The sequence below is a fragment of the Callionymus lyra genome, chromosome 2 (genome assembly GCF_982586985.1).
Source record: "Callionymus lyra chromosome 2, fCalLyr1.hap1.1, whole genome shotgun sequence".
Taxonomy (NCBI): domain Eukaryota; kingdom Metazoa; phylum Chordata; class Actinopteri; order Syngnathiformes; family Callionymidae; genus Callionymus; species Callionymus lyra.
In genome coordinates this window covers 22,716,278-22,736,671 of record NC_141819.1, presented here as the reverse complement: position 1 = coordinate 22,736,671, position 20,394 = coordinate 22,716,278, and the positions used below count along the sequence as shown (strand labels likewise).

The 20,394-nt window shown below is 39.6% G+C and overlaps 1 protein-coding gene across 1 annotated transcript; it reads left to right on the top strand.

The window, feature by feature from the left end:
- Window positions 1-1,286: 1,286 nt before the first annotated feature.
- On the top strand, window positions 1,287-11,004 carry meox1 (mesenchyme homeobox 1). The gene is made up of 3 exons (XM_087784137.1): window positions 1,287-2,195; window positions 7,428-7,600; window positions 10,416-11,004. Exons 1-3 carry the CDS (start codon window positions 1,712-1,714, stop codon window positions 10,536-10,538), a joined length of 780 nt encoding a protein of 259 aa, XP_087640263.1. The 5' UTR covers window positions 1,287-1,711; the 3' UTR covers window positions 10,539-11,004.
- Window positions 11,005-20,394: the final 9,390 nt, after the last annotated feature.

Here is a 20,394-nt window from a genome sequence, read left to right as displayed (position 1 = left end):
CTGCGTGCAGGACACACTATCCATCCTGCAAACTCTGAGAGAGCCCAGCCATCACTCACGCAGTCTTTTCCTGGAGAAAGTATTGTTGAAATATGTCGTTGAAACCTGATCTTGTGTGCGAGAACGCTAGAATAGGTGTGATAGCTGATATGAAACCCAGTCTTCTTATGAAATCTTTAAAAGCGTGAAGTACTTTAAGTGTCGGAGCTCACGTATCCGACTGTGATTCATGGTGTGAGGGAAATCTGTCTCAGGGTAAAAATCACTTTTAACACTGGATGTGAAGCGTTAACTTGGTCAAATATGAATGAGATGTGAAACTATTTCAGTACTCTTTGAATTAAGATGTCTAGGCAGCATCACTTATAAAATTCCAGACACATAAATGAACTTTATATTTGACTTGTCAACACACAGGAGCTTGAATAGTTGGATTAAACAAGACGGAAACGTTAACAATCTTAGATAAATGAGGTTGATTTTTAGTGAAGTAGTTCAACAGCATGGAAGGTGGCTGAGACTGGACTCATGACAGATCACAGGCCACAATGTGGTTAAGATAATTTTAAAGAGTTTAAACAACTATAATATAATTTTATAATCTATATCAAATAACTGAATATGTTGATCTAGACTTTTATTTTCCCAATTTGGTTAAAGAACCAAAGAGTTTACAGTCCTTCAGTCTTCCAGTTGGATAAGGAACTGTAAGAAATGTTAGATATTATAAGAGTACAGGTTCAAGACATTGCTGGTAACAACTCAGTGGTGCTGATTTGTTCCCACCATTTTGTTTTTAAATATAATTCATAATTCCCTGGTATGACCTCCATTGGTTATGCTACATATAACAATACATCAAAATATATATAATTTTGATTTAAGAAATAAATCCCCCAAATAAATTATGATTTTTTTTTTATACATTCATTTTGATTTGAGGCTAGAAAAATAATAAACAAAAATGGGATCTTGTCCACGTTTAATATTACTTTCTTTCAACAGGACCGAAATAATGCACAAAAAGAATTCACAGACTTTAATATGTTGATCTTAATTTAAGTCAAGGTTGTTCCAACAAAAAGTGTCAGAACAAACTGGTTAAGATCATCAGGAGGAGATTGACTTCTTAGATTGGAAGGGACCTTCAAAGGGGTTCTCAAGGGTGTCAAAAACCAAGCGTTAAATTGGGTGTCAGAAGGCGCTGAGGAGCTGGAAATAAATTGAGGTCCCCAAAAGTCCCACGTGCGAGGGTCCTTGCCTCATATTTTACAGACAATGTCCCTTTAAAAAAAGAAAACCCAGCGTCTGGAAAGCCCATTCGATGTGCATATAAAATTTCCCCTGTGATTAATAGTTGATGAGGCCGGGCTGGTGGAGGGGTACTACCAACATGTGGCCGGTCCCGGCTCCTCCTCTACACTCTCAAGTTTCACTCCATAAACTTTCCCACCTTTAAAAAAAAAAGAGGAGGGCTGATCTGTCAAAGAATGCCTCAGAAGAGTTGTGAAAACAGGCAGCTCCAGGAGGGAGTCGTGCAGTTGTGAGTGCTCAGCCTCAGGTCCAGGTCTGTGACAGAGATTTGGGACTCGGCCGTCACCGGAAGGCGTCTCTCCTCACACCTGCTTCAGCCGCCACGGGACCATGAGATGATCTGCTGAGAAGAAGTCGATTGTGAGAAGCTGTAGTTTGAAAGATCGAAAGCATCGCCATGGATCAGCCGGCCAGCAGCTGCATGAGGAGCACGCATCCCAGCAACCCAATCTGGGGCTGCATGAGGAACCCTCACTCAGGGGTCCCAGGAGCCAACCTGCAGTCTCCCTACCAGCAGGCCCCCTTCTCATTGCACCAGAAACCCGAGTTTTTAGCCTACACTGATTTCTCCAGCTCCTGTTTGGTGCCACACGCCGCCTTCCCGCGCGATGACAGACTCTACCAAGACACCCAGGGTGGCTACCAAAGACCCGAGTGGCAGTTCAACCCGTGCGAGAACCGGGTGAGGGCTCCAGAACCCTGCCCGCCCGTCATCTCGCCTGCTGGCGCCGAGGCGGGAGGAAGCCTCGGGTCAGAGCTGGACACCTCCGGAGGCGATCGACCGACCGGGTGCCTGGACGGAGAGTATTCGCCGCAGAGCGTGGCGTCGTCGGTGGACTCGGACAAGAAGAGCTCCGGCAAGAGGAAAAGAGACGTGACAGGTGAGTCACCGGATGGAAAGTGTGGTAAATCACGGGAGGCTCACGAAGAGGAAAACCATACAGTGATGAAATGTACGTTTGGGAGTCGTAAAACAACTTCCTGTCCTGATGGTGTGACCGATGGTGGAGATATCAGGAATAATCACAAAGAGGCGGAAGTTGTTATTAGATGCTGCTGTTGCTGTTTACTCTTCAAATATCAGAGCGCTTTAAATGAAATAAAAATAAATAAATAGATTATTAACCATTTAACAATCTGAACGTACCATAAAAGTGTTAACTATAATTCTTATACATTATATATTTAAACAATTGAAAGTAATACACAAAAAAAAATTAAAATGATTTCTCCATTAACAGTAAAATCTTGATTAAAATAAAAATGTCAATTTGTAAAGTTAAATAGATCGACCAACCTTCAAATGTCATCTCAAATAATCTGTGAACAGTATATACGTGGCAAAGTTATTGGGCTGATTCACATTTTTATATATAAAAAATGAGAAAAATGATCATCAAAAGTTTAAACAAAAAAGGAAGATGAAATGTTTTGAATAAAAAGTTAATGTTTGATATGATTTAGCTTTTAAACTCTGAAAACACAAACTTTTAAACTTTTAAACTAATGAGAATACGTTGATAATATCTATAATAAAACAAGAATCAATTTTATTTTCTAAATTCTACCCGTTGAACTTGTATTTTTGCAATAAAGGTGTGATGATTAAATCCCCCCAAATTGACAATATGATTGTTTCATGAACATAAACTAAATGGTTGTAATTATTTATTTTTTAAACACATGCACCAATCACAATCATCAATAAAATACCCTATAATTATTTAATATCCTCTATATATCTGTTTAAAGTAAAATCGTTTGAATGTTGGCGAAGTGAAGTTTAAAAAAGATAAACACATTTTAAAGACACTCTAATAACGTTTGAATAACAATGATCCAAGTATTTGTCTTTAATAATTATTAGGCCAGTTAATTCATGAAATATCTAAGCCTTACAAAGTGTACATTTTTGTTTTAATATTTTCTCTTTTAGAAAGAAATAGTCTCTAATCAACAATTATTAAAATGTATTTGTTTCCTATTAGAAGATTTAAGTCCAGCATTTGTGTTTACTAAAAGTAAACAGAAAAGTTGTTTTTTATTATATGTTTATACTGACATGTCTCTTTATTTGTATCTGGAAATGTCCATGTGACGCCTTTTGTTGTGAGACAGAAAAAACTTAAAACATAAAATAATATTATTTGTTAAACTCTATATAAGAGTCTATTTAGCAAACTATTGGTAATTAAAACATACTTTTTAAAGATGATCTTGAGATGTTCCGGTGGTTTTGAGTTTAAATCTAGGAATCAAATCTCTTAACGCTAGTTTAGCTCTTACTAAAATGGTCAGATCTGTAGGTCTCTGAAAATATTCTTCGACTATCTTGGTCCTTACATCCCTAAAGGCAGTTTCCGCTTTTGAACCCAAACCCAATGAACACGGTTTCACCCACAGCCCACAAGGCTAGAAATGTCAGCCTCCACGACCAGGTTAGCGAAACACACCTGATCAATCTCTGATGAAAAGTTCAATCAAAATGTTTGTTCAATGGTAGTAAAAAAGGATAAAACTAAATATTGTTAAGTATTCTCAACTGAATTTAGGATGTCTTGAAACTTTTTGAGAATTATTCCAGTCTTGGTCTCCACCATCGGAGGTAGCTTTGTGTTTTGAACTGACAAAAAACAGACGAAAAACTCGAATTGTGTGGAATTTAGCAACACCTACATCTGTAATTAAAGCAATGGCACACCCTCACTCCCCCTCCACCAGTCCTCCATCCCCCCCTCGCTTACCTTATTCTAACCTCCACTCACTACAGTGAAAACATGCCAGACCACGTCTGGTAAAATCACTTGCCTGTGAGCCCAAGTTTTTTTTTTTTTTTTTTTTTTTTCAACATTCTTATCCATTGACATTTTCCTGTCGTTAAGCCGTAACACAATCTCCCGCTGAGTGTGTGCAGCATGTCTGACCACTACATCACAGCGCATGAAAACACACTCCGGTATTGACGCGCCGGTGGACCAGCATATATTAGGAAAATGTCCTGGAGGCAGAACCGCAGCGCTGGTCCGAGTGTGTGGAGTTGGTAGGATGTGGAAATGTTGTGGGGGACGGATCAAATTCACGGGTTCAATCAAAAATGAATTTGTCAAATTATGATGTATCTGAAAGAATTCCTTTTTTTAAAATATATTTTGTAAAATGTGTCCAAATGTTATGTTATTAAAGAATTATTTTGGGTATTTCTAAATCTTTATTATAATCCAGATGTCACATTTAAGTCGTTTATTAAAGTATTTTATCTAGTACAAGGCATAAAGATTTATTTTTGGATCGAAAACATTAATATTTACAAACGGATTATTGCTGGTAATTTATCCTACTAATGCCTTTATTTAATCAATATGAGAATATACCATTAAATTCATACTTTCATTTGTATAATAGAAAAAAAAACTACCAAAAGCTTGTTCCCCTGCGTCTCTGATTGCTGCTCTGGTCTCTGGGGTTCGCAATAAAGCCATAATTGATTGATTGTTGCTTATAAAAGCTAATTGGGAGGGTTAAACAAACTGTAACCAATAAAAAAAAACAAAGTACCGAGAAATGTTGGCTCCTGCTCGTGTGTTTAATTATGCAATAAATCAAACATACAGTTTTTCGCCTACAGGTCTTGAGCTGAACCACAATCATTGATTTGCTTAAACCTGGTCTTGATGAAGACAAACGGCTTCTGCACAGAAAAAGCACCAAATGCTGGGGGACCCCGCTGGGGCGTAGGAGCCCCCCCAACCCCCCTTTTCTTTTCACGACATCTGGCGGTGCAGGATATTTATTGGGGGGGTCTGTTAAGTGGGAGCCAGAATTTGCCGCGACCAGGTGTTCAAGTCCAACTAAAAAAGCTACGAGGAGAGCCGGCGCAGTCGAAGTGTCATTCCTGACACCTGAGCGAAACAAGAAGTGGAACATGTGGGCGACAAAGTTTTTGGGGTCCTTGTTACTCTCGTCTGGTTCAGACCAGAGTTCACGATCCACATTCGATGCCAGCGAAGTGACGTTGACTAATACTCGCCCATTACCTCGGATTACATCAGCTGCTCCGGTTTCAAACAAACATGATTTATTTGACAAATATCTGCGAAATTAGTTTTAAATTGTTGATTTTCCCTTAAACCTCAGAGGAGCCGGTAAAGTGTATATATTTCTGTGATTAAGAACATTTTCTGCTACTGGCATGGTGATGACAAGCATTGATGGAAACGTTTGGAATTATTATTCAATATTCTCCAAAGAATAAAATCTGGAACTTTATATCGAATACACATTTAATTTGTTGTTACTGCTGTTCAGTCAATGTTCCTTCACTCAATATTTCCGTTAATTTATGAGGTCAAACTAATAATAAATCATATCCAAGAGTTCTTGACAGTCAGCGACAGCAACGAGCCGCCCACAGGAAGAGTCGTCTTAAAGAGTGGCTTCAGATGAACTTAAAAAATGAATTTATCTTGAATTCATTGGTTTACACTAAGGGTCCATTTGTTAAATCAGACAAGGATCTGAAGAAAAAGTCTTTCTGACATCAAGTACCGATGAAAAACTTTACTAAAAGGAATTTTCCTGTTCCTCAGCCAAGATCTGTGACTTCTTCTGTCGATCAGATCAGGTTATATCAACCTCCTCCATCCTTCAACCTTCCTCGGTCACGTACCATTTGCACTCTGGAATGTGGTCACAGTTTCTCTTCAAAAACTGCCTTCAAATAACAATCCTTCTGGCTTTTCACCTGTAGCTCAATGTGTGGTTGTATCACAATCGCAGTTTTCGATGAATTTTACCATTTTATGTTCATTTTTTAGCAATACAATAGATAGTAGATAGGATTTGGTACCTTGAGGAACCCCTACAAAAAGTCTTGATATTTATTTATCAAAATACATTAAGTTAAACCACTTTAAATACATATGCGTTTGCCAAATTTAATTGAATTCTACTTTTTTTAAAACACAAAATGAGTCTTTAATTTAAGTCATTTATATTAACTAATTATATATTGTGTTTTATTTAGAAAACTTTTTGGAAGTGAAGCTCGGACTGAGGGGAAAAACACTTTAAATATAAGTTACAAAGATAAATACAATCCTTTTTTTGTTATTAATGGGTAAATTAAATAAAGGATATTTCAGCTAAAAACAACATCCTGTTTCTTCCTTAAATATATTTGTCTGCCTTTTTGAAAGGCCTTTAATGAGCTTTACCTTCTCTTGAAAGCAAAACCTTCCAAAGGTTTCAAAGATATGTGGTGAGGCTGAAAATATCAAAATGACAAATAGTATCAATGGATTCTACAACCACATAACTGCATGTCTGAAAGGAGATCCATACTTTGGTTTAAATTTCCTTCAGTCTGAACTCCTCTGACTTCTTGCATCAGGCCTCGGCTCCTGATATCAAATCATCAACGGCGTCGGGTGAATTCTACGGACGTGAAGGAAAGTTTAAGAGCAAATAAATAGTTGTTCGAGGCTCAAAGCGACGGATTGATGTTGGCATCACTCATGGAGACATCTTAAATATCTTTTTCCTGATGTGGGCAGGTATTCGCTGTCATGTGGAGATGAGTTAATGCGAGTCGTCTCCGCTGGGAAATCATCACACACACACTCGGACACGGACACATCCGCACCTTTGTTCTTTTGTTAGCGTCTTTAACGATGTTACGCCGCATTCCTGGGCTAACACGCTCCCTCTGTGGCTGATTTGGTGGCACACACACACACACACACACACACACAGAAACACACACACACACTACCATGTCCTACAATCGTATGATTTGTCTCTCAGATAGAAATCAGTGGACTGAACACACACTCAATCAAACACACGTGTTCAAGATTACAGGTGTCTCATAAGCCGGAGTCACGGTGGTCTTGTTTTAAAGTGGTGGTTTTTAGTGTTTATGATAGCAGGAGCCTCCCACTGAAGTGTCTTCAGAGTTGTGGTTTTGTTGGACGGAAAAAAGGTTCTCAAGGTCTGTTTAACAAGTGCTCGCAGAACGAGGAGAACAGTCGTTCGAGTCGGATTCATGTAAATAATCGAAATGACAAGAAGAAGAAAAAGAAAAAATCCATTCAAACTGTTCTGCTTCTCCGTAGACGTCCAGGACTCCGGCTTCAAGGTGGACTCCAGCTGCAAGGCCCGGAAAGAGAGGACGGCGTTCACTAAGGAGCAGCTGAGGGAGCTGGAGGCGGAGTTCACTCACCACAACTACCTGACCAGACTCCGTCGCTACGAGATCGCCGTCAACCTGGACCTCACAGAGAGACAGGTGCGTCGCTGTCGCACTGCAGAGCAGACACATGGTGACATAGTATATGACCGAGTCTGGTTCTGCTTGAGGTTTCTGCCTTCTAGAAGGAAGTTTTTCCTCGCCACTGCCAGGTTGGGATTCACTCATTGTTGAGTTTCTTGGATCTGATTTTCTTTTCTCCAATAGTCTTACTTAAACTGTGTCTTTAGATAACTTTTTCATGATAAGTCACATTAAAATTGAATTCAATTGAATTGAATTGCCTTGGAGAGCCACAAATACTGAGTTGAGTTGTTCTATCCATCATCCTCGAGATGACTAGAAATAATATACCAAGGAAACGGGAAAAAATACCTTTTGATTATTAATACTGTTGACAACTTATTATTGAAACTTACCTGTACTCTTCAGGATTTAATTCAGATTATTCAAGAAAGGAAAGCTAGAATAGACAAAATAAAATGCCCATTTCATTAAAAAACACTAAATATATTATATAATCCAACTATCTAATGTGACGTTAAAAGTAATCTGTCACTAAATATAATAAACCAGACGAACATTCCACGACCCACATGTCCAAGAGTCTGACACAAACACATCTAATAAATGACTAGAACTAATATTCCATCACAGAAACCGCAGTATAAATCTTTCCACATCATAATGAAGCATAAACAACCAGCAGTTTTTTTTTTTCTTTTTTCCGGCACATATTTTGTCCTGTGGCTGTGGAAGAATGTGAGCGTGTGGGCGTCAGATCCAGACTCGATGAAACTGGGCTAACATGTGTAGATGCTGCTTGGATCGGACCCCAGTCTGCCCGCCGGTCCAGTGTCCCGGGTCTCTATAATGAGGCCGCAGTGACCACACGTACGCTCGTCTGCTTCTCCCATCTTGGTTCTCGCCAAATATCGTCCACTAACTAAGTTCCATGTTTATCGTCCATCAATCAACTGGACCCAAGAAAGAGAATCAGAGTTTTGCAGTTTATTTTGATTTTATTTCTTATTTTGAGTAAAAGAAAAAAGCAACTACAATGACGCACATTTTTTATAATTCTAAAAAAAGCTGGAGTTTGATTCGTGATGTGAGGCCTCAGCACATCGCAACAGTGTGATGTATTTTTATTGTATTTATTTAGCAATTGTGTTGCATTTTAGCCAAACCAAAGTAACATAAAATACACTTAATAATGATCACATGGATATAAAATAATGGACGGAATCAAAACAGTCACGAATAGAAACACACTTTTCTCTCTGATGTTGACTTTCCACTCAAAATGAATGACACCTTCCGACTAAAAGTGTCAAATCAGCGATGTTTCCAGCAACGTCTTTCAAGTTTGTGGCTTCATTTGCAGGATTTTGACATGGCAACTTGAGTGATAAAACCAACTTTCCCCCGCTCGGTTATTTTTCCAAACTTTTTCCCTCTAATTTTCTCTCTGTCAGGAAGTTTGTGCTGCTATTCTTGGCCGCCGACCTAAAGTATGATATCATCCCAGCACAATAATACAGATGAGCGCAGCCAGTAAACCTACGTCCTGTGTAGGCCGATGACTTTTGACTCCTCTTGGACTGACAATGATTCCTGCTGCTCGGATTCGGAAGCCAAACTTCTTTCTGCAGATAGACTCAGACAGCCAAGACAAACCATGAATATTGAGAATATTAGACACTGATTGTTTATTTTATTCCTTAAGTTACAGATCCATCTGAATACTAGACTTTTATTAAATATACGGGGGTTATTTTCATGACTTTCTGGTGCTGTTTACAACTAAATCTATTGGAAACAGTAAGAATACATTGACCAGACATGTGTCATTTCTAAAAGCTTTAATTTTTTTATTCATGCCCAGATACGAGATATTCTCTTTAATCTTTATTGTACTTTTATATCTGATTAGGAAATTCGGGGAGAGTTTTATTTTTCCTACAATTACCATTCATTTCCCACAGTTCCTGTTTCCAAATATTAAGGGTACTTTATATATAGGCTATATTGAGAGGCATTGTACTTGCTTGCTTCTTGACTATCAGCGTTCTAAATTACCTTCTGCACATGTATGTTTGAAAAAAATGAAACAATCCACTCTGTCTGAATGGAAAAAAGTCCCGTACACACAACTTCATTGTGCTATTTAGTTTGCGGGACCTGTCGATGCTAATTTTAGCCAGTAGTTTTACATGTTGTAACCAATCATAGCTAAATTAATTTAATTAATTAATCACAATTTCCCATCCCCGATATGGGCCAAAAAAAGAAGTAGCTGCAAAAATATTGTGCCACATTTATGGCATTTATACATTTGGTTTTGTGGATAGTAATGTGCTTGGGATTTAAAAATTCACTCAAACTCAAAAACAAATTTTAAATCATCCAAAAATACATGTAGGCACGGCATAAATCAGCTGTCTCAGGGGTAATTTATGCAAACTAGATATCATCGAGTTTTGGATTTGGAACTATCTCGTCATTTTCAGAGCTTTTTAAACACCCAAAGAATGTCAACTGCTTCTGGCATAGGCTAGTTTGTCAGAGGAGCTTTCAGGAAAAGATCATAGCTCCCATAATGAGACCTCAATACTGGATAGAGTCTGCCAAGGCATATGGAAGGACATCTTTTACAGCGGGCCATTATTGGGCACCGCAAAGTTGTTCAGTTTGGTCTACGAAGAAATGGACGTCCAGTTTGAATTTACTCTTTTCTTCTTTGGAGTTTAAAATGTTTATGTTTTAATTTCAGGGATAATTATTCGATTTGTTGGGAAACTGTGTGTCCATGCGATTTCAAATCATTTAATGTTTTTTTTTTCTTTCTCAGGTGAAAGTTTGGTTCCAGAACAGAAGAATGAAGTGGAAGCGGGTCAAAGGTGGACAGTCGGCATCACCCAATGACCTGGAGAATGACGACATCGACTCGGCGGCGTCACCGAGCTCGGAATAAGAACGAAGAAGGGAACAGTGCGAGAAAACTGGCAGCTTGGGTCCAACCTTTGCGTCCTTGGAAAGAGACTTTTTTTTTCAGTCCCGAGCAGAAACTCTTCGTTGGGTTTCAATGTACATAGTTGTACCTATAATGAAATCTCTCTTCTTGATAAGCCACTCGTGACCACGGAGGCCACATGGTTGCCACGCGTCGAGTGTACGGTCATTGTCGATCAGTGACAGAGTCAGAACAGAAGCTGTGGAGCCCATGATGACAGTTTACTGCATGATGTGATTGTATGTGAGTGCGCTGCCTTGCAATAGTCCAATTTTGCAATCATGGCCTTTGACGCTTGACTACAACCACCTGGGAAAACTCAAACTGCACGACCATTGCCAAGCCATAAGTGCCTCCCAATTTCAATGTGTCATTATGTTTTGAATTGTTTTGTTCCTGCAAAGCATTTTTTACTCTATTTTATACATTTTGGATGTTTCAGCTGTTTTTTAAATAAACCATCTACTGAACAAAAGCCACATGTGCCCATTTGTGTTGTGATTTATTTCATATTTTAGACTTTGAGGTTAAATATTTGAATCATATTAATATAAAAGATTTAAAAAACAATAGATAAATGCTCGCAATAATTGTTGTAATGGCAAAGTGGGAAGTAAGTGCTGCAACTGTAACATATTTTGAGCTTGGTCATAATGTTAAAATGTATTAATGATATTTTCTCCAATAGATTAAGAAAGGGGGAGACGATTGAACTAGATTGATAAAAGGAAAGTTTAGCATCAGAGTAAGAAGGACAAAATGGAGGCAGCCTAGTCCATCTTGTATTGAAGCCATGACATGAGAAAATAAAACATAAATAAGCAAATACTTCCTGTCTGTATCGCATTATTTTCTTTTAACTTCTGCGAAAACCTTTTAGTTTTTCCAGAACAATTCCTCTTGTCGAAGCTTCAATACAAGATGTACGTTGAAGACAAACGGCATGGAGCTACAGTGTTTTTTTTTTATTTTTTATAAAGGATTAGAGAAGAAATTTAGCAGCAATTATTCAAATAAATTTAATAATAATATAAAAATAATAACATTTATTTTATTCTATAACTTTAAAAGGATCGGATTTAATGCATGTGTTTAAAACAAACATCACTCTGCCTTCAGTATGTTGCATATTCACTCTGTGTTTGTTTTTTTCTATTTTTATCTTTAAAAGACAAACATCAGATTTACTATCGTTCATTACGTAACTTCTTCAGTTTAATCACCTTTTTTGGAATGATTTTTAAAAATAACAATTTTTAAATTCTAATTAAATGGTTGTCTCTAAAATGGTTGCAAAATCAATGAATTTCAGATCTAGTTTTTATTCAATCAACCCTTCAAATGAGACTGTTATTCCTCTGTGCTTCAGGGGATTCAACTTTTTTAAGCACTTATTCTGTAAATCATAAAGTTTGTGGCGTTCAGGTTGTACTGCTTCAGTTCTCTGCCTGTTTGTCCTCAAACTGTGTAGTCGTCTTTTTCCAATTTTCTTTTTTTTTTAGGTTACTCTTTGCTCACTGTTTGTTTACATTTCAAAAATCCAAATTGGCCATTCCTGTATGTTCATGGACGTAAATAGTCTATTAGGTTTATATTTTTTGTATTGCTATGAGAAAGAAAGTTATTTTATTATGAATAATCATTAATTATATGAGTGGTTTTTTTAATAAATACATGTTTTTACAGCAGTATTTTATCATATTATTATGATATAATTAGTTAACTATTGATGAGGGTGTTAGAACATTTGAATATAATTAATTTAGCTGAAACACATCATATATAGATGAAGCCATTTTATCATCGACTAGAGTTCACCATCACAGTGACTTCAGGACGCCGATAGAACTGAATGTCTTCCTATTGCCGTGTAATCATCTTCATTAGAGCCTCACTCAGAGATCCGATGTCCCTGGATGACGCCCATGCAGACCCTGCTGGGGTCATGAAGACCAGTGTTATTTCAGAGCTGAGTGACACAGATCTCCTCAATTGCTCAAAAGTGGTCTGACAGGCAACGACAGCGCCATAAGTAGATGTGCTTGAGCGAGTGATTAAGGTGGTGTTATGATTAGGATTAGGATTAGGCGGAGAGGCCAGATGTGGGTCGAGACTGGAAATGAAAGTAATTGACACTGAAGTCATGGAAACACACCATCATCACTGGAGTCTATCAAAGGAACGTTCACCTGATGAGTTGCAGTTCATCGCAAGTGTGACCACTGAGCATCCCAACGAATTCTTAGGTAATGTTTACATAATAAAAGTGCACTTGAGTTTAACATGAGTTGTAATATATCTCCTTGTGGTGCTGGTTCAGATGACGGTTTGGACGTCAACACAATCATGTGCGTAGAGGGGTCATCCGAGCCCTTCTTAACGGAGACTGATCCATTCCTAATCTTTTCCTGTTGTGCCATAATTATCTTCATTAGAACCTCACAAAAAGATCGGAAGTCTCTGAGGGTCACGACCTCTCATCGACGCCCACCAAGAGTCTGGTTTTGGGGCCGCGACTGACATCACTCTGATTGGTCGTAAGTGACTTGACAAGCACTGACAGTGCCATAAGTAGAAGTGATTGTGCGAGTAAAACTGGTATTATTACTGAGGTTAGGGGTAGGTGGTCAGGCCAGCGGTGGTTAAGGTTTACGTAAGTCTCGGGGGGGAAACGAATGCAAGTCAACTTTAATTGGCTATGAAGTGATGGAAACACTCACGAGTCCAAACCATCACTGTCATTCCAGCCGGCTCACAAAGGGCCATTAACCTAACAGGGTGGGGTCTGACTCCGAAAGTATTTGGCCCCCATACGCAATTTTCAACGGAAGCATCTGGATGGGGCCAATTTGATCTCAACCTGAGTGGAACCGAGGCAAACCCACGCACAGGGGCCCACAGGACCACGGAGGGGGGGGGGGTGAAAATCTCGCCGCCTGACCACTTGCGTATGATGGAAAAGGGAAATAATAGGTGGGTATGGGTGAAAAGACGGCTTCTCAAGTACAGGATGTTGTTGTAGCAGGTAGCCAGTCATCCAATTTCCTGCTTCCCAAAGAAAACAAGCGCGTGAGCACAGGAGTCCCCAGACTTACAATAGTGGGCCTATGCTGCGACTCCGGCCAGCCAAACAAAGCCTTCAGAGGTTACTGCCCTTTCTGCGGGTCTGCAGGGACTGAAGTTGGCGGGAGGCTGAGACGCTCGTTCCAAACACACGTACTGTCGGGGTCAAGTGTTACTGTACGTCTGACCTCTGCGGGCCCCTTGCTGCAGCTGCTGGAGACGGAATGAAGTCAGTGCTGTGGCGGCTCAGCCTCTATTAGGCTCTATTATTGTATTAGCAGTAATGGTAGTCAAAATAAACCGTCTCCAATTGTAATGATAGTATTAATAGCAGCAGTGTAAACTAATGAACCTGGAATGTTGATTTAACGACAGAGAGGTTCGTGCAGGTGGCCAAATAAATGGATAAGATTTAATTAGGTCGTGTTGTAATTATTGGATGTACAACTAAAACATACATAGCAAATCTTGGCCCCGACTTTTTTTCTTTTTTTCCTCTCAATCTAAATTCAGGACATGTGGTTCTTGGAACCCTGGGCTGTCTTTACATCAGAGTCGACAGTTGCAGTGAATTTAGAGCCGTGATGGTCACTGAAATAAAGATGGATACAGCAATACGTCCTCGGCTCTGATTGCAAAAGCAGATTCGACTCCAGAAAACATTCTTGAGATGAAGCCTTCCTATGATACAACCCTCTGTGTGGGCAGCAGCATTTGTCAAGGTTTTAAACGCCCATGGACTTCATTCATCATTCCCAACAGGAATCGTCTACAGCAGACTTAAAACACATTAAACGGAATAAAATTTGAATGTGTTTTAAAATGTTCTATTTACGACTGGAAATAAAAGACGCGAAAAGCAACAGACGTACTGTTTGATTGAAACTCCTATTTAAGTTTATAGAATGTCTTTGAGAAAACGTATTCGAACCATTTTTTTTAATGTGAAGTCCTGGTAATGAAGTCCACATTCTCAGTTAATTGCCGGGATCTTGATGGATCGCCAGAGGTGTGAAGGTCAGAACTACAGAAGGCGGCAGTAGAAAGTAAAGCATGTCCGCCTCGCTCCTCGGCTCCTGCACACGGATCCATCTGCTCACTGTTATCGTTACCTAGCTAGCGGCTAACTTCAAAGAGCCCGTGTGTGAGTCTGACAGCCTGATTTGGAAGGACACCGCTGTGAAAATGCGAGATGGCGAAAGTTAAGATAACATCATTGAGATAATGCAGGCGGCCTGTGTGTGTATGTGTGTGTGTGTGTGTGTGTGTGTGTGTGTCTTGGATCTTTCTGGCTCTGGTGGATCTAGGAAGAGGGTGTGTGCCAGTTCTCCCCGTCAGATGTGTGTTTGGAAGCCCATTTATAACTTCTGATTAGGTCACAGAGAGAGACCATCTTGCCAAAGAATTATAACTACAGTAAAAAAAAAAAAGTAAAACACTTGACCTTGCACAATAAGATCCTTATATGAAAGGATGACGTTATCAGAATCTAGATTTACTACCAGCAAGGAGTAGCGGCGCTTCTTACGGCTGGTCCCAAACCACTGTTATTCTCCGCTCTGTGCTGCCTTTTTGTTCGATAGCTCAGATCATTACAAACTCAGATACAAACATTTTGTTCTCTTGTTGCTGGACGCAGCCAGCTAAAACCAGTTTTCTGTATGATTCAAACACGGTATAATAGCTTGCATGGGAAGATAAGCTTGAATGTCTTGGTGTGGTCACTGTATCTTAAACAGAAACTGTCATTTCTCGGGAAACGAAACTCTAACTGGGTAACTTTCCTTTAAGCTTATTGTGAGCTGCAGTAAGAAGGATTATATGTTTATTGTGTTAATACTATAAAAGCAACATAACTTAAAATTATTGTATTTTAATCTTTGTTTCCTTTTCTTTGCATTATTTACTTTGATCTATTTTCTTTATATTTGCACTTTGTCATCCCTTGCACTTATTTCTGTTTATTTGCACGTTTTCTTTCTATGAATCTTTCTTCTGCTGTGAATTGGACACCCAATTTCCCGAAGAAGATCTCCAGAGGGAATAATAAAGTCTATATATCTTTACTTAAATACTAAAAAACATATCTTTCTCTTTACAATTAAATCCATTAAATCATCAACTTTAAACCTGTTTATCTCCAGGTTCGAGGCTGTCTCAATCTAGGAAAAGAAGCCAAACCTGTCAGTAAATGCCACACCGAGCCATTTCCTCCACCCACACCTATCACTATGTCCTCCTTCAAAACATCCATAAACCAGATGGTTGTCTTTCTCTTCGTCCATTCTTCTCCCCACATGTCCACCCTCTATCCTCTACGTGTTCGTCTGATTCTGACTCCTCTAACTTTGTCTCCAAACTCCTCCACCATGAACTGTACATCTGATTTAGCAATCTCGTCCTTTCTTGTCACTCTCAATGAAAATCATTAAGCTCTTGTAACGCTGAACCTATTCTTTTTGTTTGTCTCAAATCCGTACATTTTAAAGCTACTCTTTTTCCCCCCAGTAATATTTCTCTTCATTTTAGCATTTTAAAAAAGTAAAATAGATGTTAATCGCCACTGCAGAATGGCTGCCTTGGTGCTTGGATCTGTTTTTCTTTTGCTAATTTTGTGTCTTATCATATTTCATTATTGTATTCTGTACTGCAACCACAAAACATCCCTATGTGTGTCTTCAACACTGGCAATAAAAGGTTCTGATTCTGATATGTATATCAAAATTCAGCTCTGTTAATATTGGAATTAAATTGAAATTCTTTGAATCCTTCAAATATAAGACATTTGTTGTCATTTATATGGTTGAAACCTTTAAAACAAGGTTTATTTTTACTAAACATTGTAAATCATGATGATCTCTGTACTAACGGTTTGCTCGAAGATCGTTCATTACTTTAGTAGAAACACAGGATCATATAGTTAAGAGTTTAAAACTACAGAATTAGATGGAGACAGAAAGAATGTGACTCTTGGTTTGCACTCTGGGTTTACTTGCGCCGTCCAGACAAACTTACAGTTAAATGGTTAACTCACTTACTTATGAAGTGCTCTCAGTGTTTTTCAGCACCAAAAGCACTTTACACTAAGTTACAAATTAACACAATCACACCCGCAGTCACACACTGATGGGAGTAGGCTGCAACGCAGCAGTTTCAATCAGGGTAAAGTGGCTCTGGGACACAACACCATAATCTCATCCGGAGCTAGGAATGAACCCACAACTTCTCAGCCCAAAAGCCAAGCACTTTACCGTCTGAGTTATGAGGCCCTGTAAGGTAATGCTTTTGATGACACTACATTGTCTGTGTAACTGGATTGTCTACTTTAATCAGTCCTTTGCATATCACTCCAAGTAGTTGGGATGCGCTCCACCCACAATGACCCAGTTTAGGTAACAAGTAGGACAAATGATCTGTTTATCGAGGACATAAAGAAAGTTAAGGGTTGATCGTCCAGTAGCCAAAGAGCACATATGCAACAGAGGCACTTCCTTCCGTGGAACAAAAGCCAATAATTGTTGAGCAGTCTTTGACATATTAAAAGCTGGTCCAACCTTTTTGCGATTGCTCGACATAAAGGACTGAAGTCCTCCGAGGTGCATTTGTCTGCCTCATGTTATTTTCTTTGTTAGAAACTGACAGCAAGGGTCTGTCTCAGACATGTCTGAATCACCTTTGCCGGGGGCTGCAAAAACACTACACCGGACTGCGTTTTGTCAAAAGAAATGGACCCAAGAGGAACTTAATGTAACAAGACTGTTCTTTTTTCTCGCTGGCCCCTGTGCTCTCGACCCAATCCTTCATTCGGTTGCTTTCAAATGGCCTGGAAGCAGTGGACATACATCCTCTCTTTCTTTTCATCCTCATTGTTGTTTTAGGCCACCTGCAAATCTAGTCCTCCCTTGAAGCGGCTGCTTTTCTGCATGTCTGTTTTTGGCCTCTCGCACATGTGAGACAGACACGGCCGGGGCAGGAGGAGGAAATATGTGATGTCTTCCGCACATCCTCCCAAGATGGCTGTTGTGGTGAAGGAGGCATTCAAGGAGCATGTGTTTGCATGTGTGCCGTGTCAGCGAGCGCATGTTTTGCATGTGTGTGTCAGTTGGAATACCTGTACACAACTGAACAAGCCTTTGTGCGCATAGACACTCTGGAAGACGTTTGTCTGCAGACAGCCTCGGCTCATCCTTCCCCCTTCCAAAGCTTCTTGTCTCTGGTGATTCGCGGCTCCCGCAGGAGTTGTAAATCTTCCATTTCCATTGCACAATCAGTCAAGACCGGCCAGAATGGAGGAGCTGCACAACATTAAATTATCTGAGACTTCCTGCACTCTCGAATGTTGCGTTTTGTAACATGGTGGATACCAGAGCCTGAAAACTGCAGGACTCTTTTCTGTGGTTCTGTACGGCTGGTACTTCTGGGCTGCTCTGCTCTGCCAGGAAGTCTAGCAGCAGTTTGACTCTGTGGATCATCAAACAGAAGAACACTCGATCACCAATGAACCTCTGAACACATAGTGTGCCTTGTTCTCCCAAATCATACTCAAGCCTCACTGTCCAGCTCCAGTAGATCAACTGCCTATCTACCTACGCAGACTACCAGTCTATGTTTATAAAGAGGAACCTATAGTACTTTTATATTTTATTTTCTTCTTTTACCATATTAAATTTAAAAAAACAATATTTTACACAGGACAATATTTAAAAAATGCTCAAACACAAAATTCATCATTTTGTTACTCATCTGAGGGACATACAGTACTATGAAGACACTGTTAAATCATAACAGCTGACCTGTCAAAATGATTAAGTGGTGAAATATCAATCAAAGTCAAACAACCATTCCATAGATTGATAGAGCCAAAATAGGTTTTCCATGTTGCGTAACTGGGGTCTCCCGGAAATTTCAAGTCAGGAACCAGGGACCAAGAGTAAAGATGGAATTGTGTCATGGCTTATTGTGAGGAAGTGAGGGATTTAAATTGTTTCATAAGAGACTGTTGGGGCTTCAGAAAATCCTCAAGTGACTCTCAGACGAAAGAAAAAAGAGAAAACCAGGTGATGAAGTTTAACTTAAGATGCTGTTGTGTACAGTGCCAGTGAAATCACTTCAATGTCCAGAACAGTCAAACGTGATGGAGAGCAGTCGGACGATGACAGAACGGACGTTCATATGAAGGAAAACAAATCAATCAGAGACATCAACAGCTTCTCGCCTTCTTCGCACGACAGCCTCTGTTGAGGGAAACTAATACAGCGGCTCCTCCGCCGAGCTAAGGTTGCATACAAGGGTCCACATTCAGCCTTCGAAGCCTCAGTGATCTACTGGCCTAGCAGGTCTCCTGTCCAAACAGCCGGGTCTGAGGTGAGCAGAGGAAATGGTCCTGGAAGCAGTGGCAGCGAGCAGCAGAGGGATCATCCATCAACTGGAGGACTCCCAGAGTGCACCCAGGACTAGACTGCTGTCATACAGCAGACGGCTGCGACAACAAAGGGAAATACCCTCCCCCTGTTTTCAGCGTATTTTCACGTTTCTGGATTCGTGAAATCTGTACATATGTTTGATCAGAAAGAAATGTTTATCTTCATGTGTTTCATTATACTTTGTAAAAACAGCACAATAAGAATGTGGCATTTTTAGGAGTGTAAAGAAAAAAGAATATGCTCTTTTTTCAACTTAAAAACCATTAAAAAATGTCGAATGTTTTGTGATAGATGAGATACATATAGAGATAGAGATGTCACTCTGTTTACCTTCCCTTATCCATATCACATGTTTTAAACTCAGCCGTGGGGGCCAAATCTGGCTGGTAGAGTCATTAATTGTGGCCAGACTGATTTTCAGAAAAGGATAGAGGAAGAAAATACAATTTATAGGGAATTTCTTTATAAATTAATGAATGATTTGGTTGAATTAGAAAAAAAATCTATTTTCACTTGGACAATTTTTGTTAACTTTATGTTGAGTGCAAAATACTCAACATTTAATATAATATGTAATTGTTTAGCCTGTGACTCAGTTTAACATTCTGACATCTTGCATGACTGTGTTTGACATCCATACAATCCCTGATTACCTGATTTTGCCCACTACACTAGACCACCTAGAGACACCTTCTCATAATGTACGACACAAGATGACAGACATGGAAAGCACTTGTATTAAATTGTTCATTTCAGTGTGTTTATAAGCACTTATAAACACACTCGATGCTATCGAGCAACTGCTTCATACTTCTGACAGGCTCTCTTGTAAATAGCACCAGTAGTGTCAGACTCGTGACTTGAAAACCACCACAAATGTATTTCCACTGACAAATTCCAAGGACTTACGTCTGCATACAAAGGTTTGGGCATGTGGTGGTGGCGGGGTCTGGGGTTCAGGTGCCGTCATAAAAGACGACGAGAGCGCCTGCATGAGGACGGCTCATCATCGCAGAAAGAGTTCAGAAATTTGGGTTGAAACGTGAAACCTTTGGGTTTCCATGTGTTGTAAACACGGTTCAGTCATGGGAGTGAAAGGAACTATATATTTACACCAATTCCTCTTTTACACTGAGGTACGTGTCAAATAAATGTTGGCTTCCTCCTCCAAACATCTGCTCAGGCAGTGACCACATGTTTATGCGAAGTTCAATTTCCAAATGCCACAGCCATCTGCTGCTCCGAGAAACTCCGCGGCAATATTTGCGAACAGTATTTCACCCTGGGCTGCAGATGATTTCGATAAATTTAGACGAACCCGCACAATGAGC

What these genes read in the sequence shown, in the direction of transcription:
- meox1 (XM_087784137.1), top strand. Translation starts at nt 1,712, where the DNA reads ATGGATCAGCCGGCCAGCAGCTGCATGAGGAGCACGCATCCCAGCAAC. An exon ending in GAGGAAAAGAGACGTGACAG is followed by an intron (nt 2,196 to 7,427) that starts GTGAGTCACCGG and finishes GCTTCTCCGTAG; the next exon opens with ACGTCCAGGACTCCGGCTTC. An exon ending in TGGACCTCACAGAGAGACAG is followed by an intron (nt 7,601 to 10,415) that starts GTGCGTCGCTGT and finishes TTTCTTTCTCAG; the next exon opens with GTGAAAGTTTGGTTCCAGAA.